At 46.7% G+C, this 3,955-nt stretch overlaps 1 protein-coding gene across 1 annotated transcript; it reads right to left on the minus strand.

Annotated features, from left to right (window-relative positions):
* Positions 1-1,021: 1,021 nt before the first annotated feature.
* Positions 1,022-3,311, minus strand: LOC122178943 (leucine-rich repeat and IQ domain-containing protein 4-like; the record flags this gene model as incomplete). The annotated part of the gene is made up of 2 exons (XM_042869500.1): positions 1,022-1,942; positions 3,267-3,311. Coding segments are annotated over 2 exons (963 nt in total), but the record flags the coding sequence as incomplete, so codon positions are not given.
* Positions 3,312-3,955: the final 644 nt, after the last annotated feature.

Raw genomic sequence — 3,955 nt, forward strand, 5'->3', positions numbered from 1 at the left:
CAACAGCCTGACAGAAAACACCCAACAAGAGCAAAGGGTAGGTGGAAAGAAAATACTGATGAGAAACTAAGGGGAGAGAATGTAAAATGAAAGGAAGGGAGTCTCAGCAAATTTCCATAATACAGCACTGATGAAGCCTTTTTTTGACTGCAAACAAGAATGCTCAGAAATATTCCCTTGCAGAAAGTTTGCATACTCATATTTTAATATCTCTGAACACTTTTCCAGACATGGTAGAGGTGGAAACCTTCTGCTGGGGCTGCATGCAATAAAGGAGGGCTACCCACATTCCATTATTGCTCTGTGTAACTCCACAGGGATTGACAAACCAGCCCCAGCTATGTGCTGTTTCACAGGAGAGCCACAGTTCCGTACCAATGCTGCTGCTCAAGAGAAGCATGATAAGATACACATTATGTTCTGCCAAAGCAATGGAGACATCATTTGCATATTACCTTCTGCAACCTGGATATAGGTTGCTTCTATCCAGAACCCTGAGGTGATTCTGCAAGTGCAAAACAGTGAAATACCATGAAAAGTAAAGAAATTCTGAGCCATGTGAAGCAAATCTAAATCCACAAGTCTGAATGGCATTAAACACTGAGATAAATCTCAGTCTGCACTTGTTCAAGCCCAGACTCAAGCATTGACTTGGCATGCAAACTTGTTACTTCTATTTACAGACCACAAAGTGTTTACCTGACTCTATCCTCCCTGACTCAATACTGTTCATTTTCTCTGACTGAACGTTTGGCTGCAACATTTCATGAGATAGATTTATACAGCCATAAATAATGAAATGATTATAGCTGTCCTTAAAACAACTGATGAAAGATATACACCATCACTCAATACTAGTGTCAAAAAAAGACTGTCAGAAAAATCACCTTACAGCAGAGAGGAAGCTTTTGAGCTTCACAGAGTGATTTCACCACATTTTTCCATCTGAAACACATTTTCCTTGTGCAGATGATTTGCACAGCATAAACCCATGTCAGTCAGCTGAAGGGCTGACCCCAGTCTTCTATTCTGCCAGTACTCTATGAAACGACAAGAAATAGTCTCTGATCTCCTCGGAACCTCTGCTACAGACTTCAGGGGGAGGATTTTCTAGTGGATTCCCTTCGAAATTGCAGGAACAGTAGTTGTACCCCCAGTCCAGGTTGACCAGCTCCCCAAATCGTGGTGGAAGGGATCGCAGATGGTTGTTTCCCAGCCAAAGTGTGTGCAGATTCCTTAAAAGACAGACATCCTCGGGCAGGTTTTCCAGCGAGTTGAAGAGCAGCAGCAACGTTTCCAGTTTCTCCAGCTGCCGGATGCTGGAGGGGATGGTGCGTATTTTGTTGTCGCTCAGGTCCAGGAAGGTGAGGCTGCTCAGCTGGCAGAGGGCTGCGGGCAGGTGGGTGAAGCTGTTGTTGGCCAGGTGGAGGCTGTGCAGCCGCTGCAGGGTCCCCATCTCTGGGGGCAGGGAGCTCAGGTGGTTGTTGCTCAGCGTCAGCCTCTCCAAGTTCTTCAAGGTACCAATTTCAGCAGGAATTTTCTTCAGGTTATTGGAGTCCATATAGAGGAGGGTTAGGTTCTTCAAGCGGCTGATCTCGCAGGGCAGCAGCTCCATGCGGTACCTCAGGCAGCTCTCTCGTTCTGGACTCATCTCCAGGGCCTGCAGCTGGTCCAGCCCAAAGACCTGTGCAGGGACTGATGCCAGATCTCTGCCTGAAATCTTCAGTTTCTTCTTTCCTTTGCACTTTGGATCATGTTCTGTGAGATATCTCCAGTGTAAATCAGGACCCGTAGAGGTGCATCTGAAGGACGTGACTGCATTCATTCTCCCACCAGAAACTGCTTGAACCCAGAGCACAGTGGTGACTGATCCTTTGTTGCTTGCACCACGGGCAACCACTGAGTTTCTTGGTTGACTGAAGCTCTCTGTCAGCTTTCCTCTCTGCCAGGCATATTAACAATACACATGCAGAGTGTTTGGGTTGCTCAGATACGTCCCACCGAGTAAACATTTGCCCTTCTCACATGGCCAGGTGCTTCCTTTCCAGCACTGCAGTGCACACAAAACCCACCTAATGGATGTTTTCTCTTGTTTCAGGCAGTCAGCTGGTGGCAGTGATCTGCTGGCATTCAGGAAGCGAAGGTGTTTAGAAAATGAAACAGCGGGTGGGCAAACATAAAGTGATTTTGTTTGTGGAATTCATGTTGGTCAGTCCCAGGGGACTGCAACTGAAGATAAAGCATGTGGTAAATGAAGCAAGAAGACAGACTTGGTACTGGTGCCTAGGAGCTGGCAGCCAAGAAGAGGGCCTGCCCTCAGGGCAGTTGTGCCTTTAACATTAAGCAAACACAATAAAGCATAGGTTTTGAAATCTGAAAGTCCTCCTCTCTCCTGCTGAGTGTATGACCCTCAGTACCACAGAGATAGGATCTTGTGCTGAACTTGCTCTGGCATATTTAAAAAGAATTTTTTATTCCTCACAACATAGCTTTTGTAGGAGATGAGAAATACCAGGTTTATCCTAAGCCACTCAGCACAGCATGCTGTGTACAGAGAAGGGCATTTTCCCAGAAGGAGACAATTGTGGGTTTGAAGCCTCAGGCTGAGAAAGCCACCTCTTTTATTTCATCCTCTAATTCATATGTCTCAGATAAAAAATGCTTAGAATGACAATTTAAAATGCTTTTCATGAAGAAATTTCTTCATGAAAGGCTATTAAAGGCAGAACAAAATACCAAAATACCTGAAAAGATCAACCAGGTCAGGTCTGGGGAAGAGTGATGCTCCAGTTTTCCATCCAACATCAATTCCCCATCCATCAGATCTCCTCAGCCCTGTGTGGTGCTGAGCTTGCAGGGGCCTTGTATCCAGCACTGGGGAACTGTATGGCAGCACAGATGGGTGGGCAGAGTTGAAAGCCCTCTAGCCAGAAAATGCTGACCAGAGGATTTCAGGATCATAATTCAAGCTCCGAACTTACAATTTAGGTTATTCTGTTTTTTAATGGATTTGCCCTGAGATACAGATTTTCGGTGCTGTTACAAACCAACCCTTGGCTTGGATTCAGCATGCAAATGCCTTAATCCTGTTGAAATCAAGCTCTGGATTTCTTTCAGATTCATCTTCAGCATCTATAAGATAAAACCATGTCACTAATCTGGTATCTGTCAGTGCTTAGAGGTTGTTATATGTTACGTATGTCCAGGTGAAGGTCAGTAACAAGCAGCATCCCCCAGGGGTCTGTCTTGGGACCAGTGCTCTTTGACATCTTTATCAATGACATTGATGGTGGAATCGAGTGCACCCTCAGCAAGTTTGCTGATGACACCAAGCTGAGTGGTGCGGTTGACACGGTGGAAGGAAAGGATGCCATTCAGAGGGACCTCAACAGGCTTGAAAGGTGGGCCTGGTTGAACCTGAAGGGGTTCAACACAGCAAAGTGCAAGGTTCTGCACTTGGGCTAGAGGAATCCCAGGCATCCATACAGACTGAAAGGAGCGGACCCTGAGAGCAGCCCTGTGGAGAAGGACCTGGGGGTCTTGATGGGTGAAAAGCTTAACATGAGCCAGCAGTGTGCTCTTGCAGCTCAGAAAGCAAATGACATCCCGGGCTCCATCAAAAGTGGGATCGCCAACAGAGACAGGGAGGTGATTGTCCCTCTTTATTCTGCCCTCATGAGGCCCCATATGGAGTACTGTGTCCAGGCCCCCAGTACAAGAAAGACAGAGAGCTGTTGGAGAGGGTCCAGAGGAGAGACACAAAGATGATCAGCGGTCTGGAGCACCTCCCCTATGAAGACAGGCTGAGGGAGCTGGGCTTGTTCAGCCTGGAGAAAAGAAGGCTGCAGGGTGACCTCATGGCAGCCTTTCAGTACCTAAAGGGAGCCTACAAACAGGAGGGGAATCAACTCTTTGAAAGGGTAGATAACAGCAGGACAAGGGGAAATGGTTTAAA

Source organism: Lagopus leucura, unplaced genomic scaffold, assembly GCF_019238085.1.
Source record: "Lagopus leucura isolate 7727_CA_CO unplaced genomic scaffold, USGS_WTPT01 Super-Scaffold_100002, whole genome shotgun sequence".
NCBI lineage: Eukaryota > Metazoa > Chordata > Aves > Galliformes > Phasianidae > Lagopus > Lagopus leucura.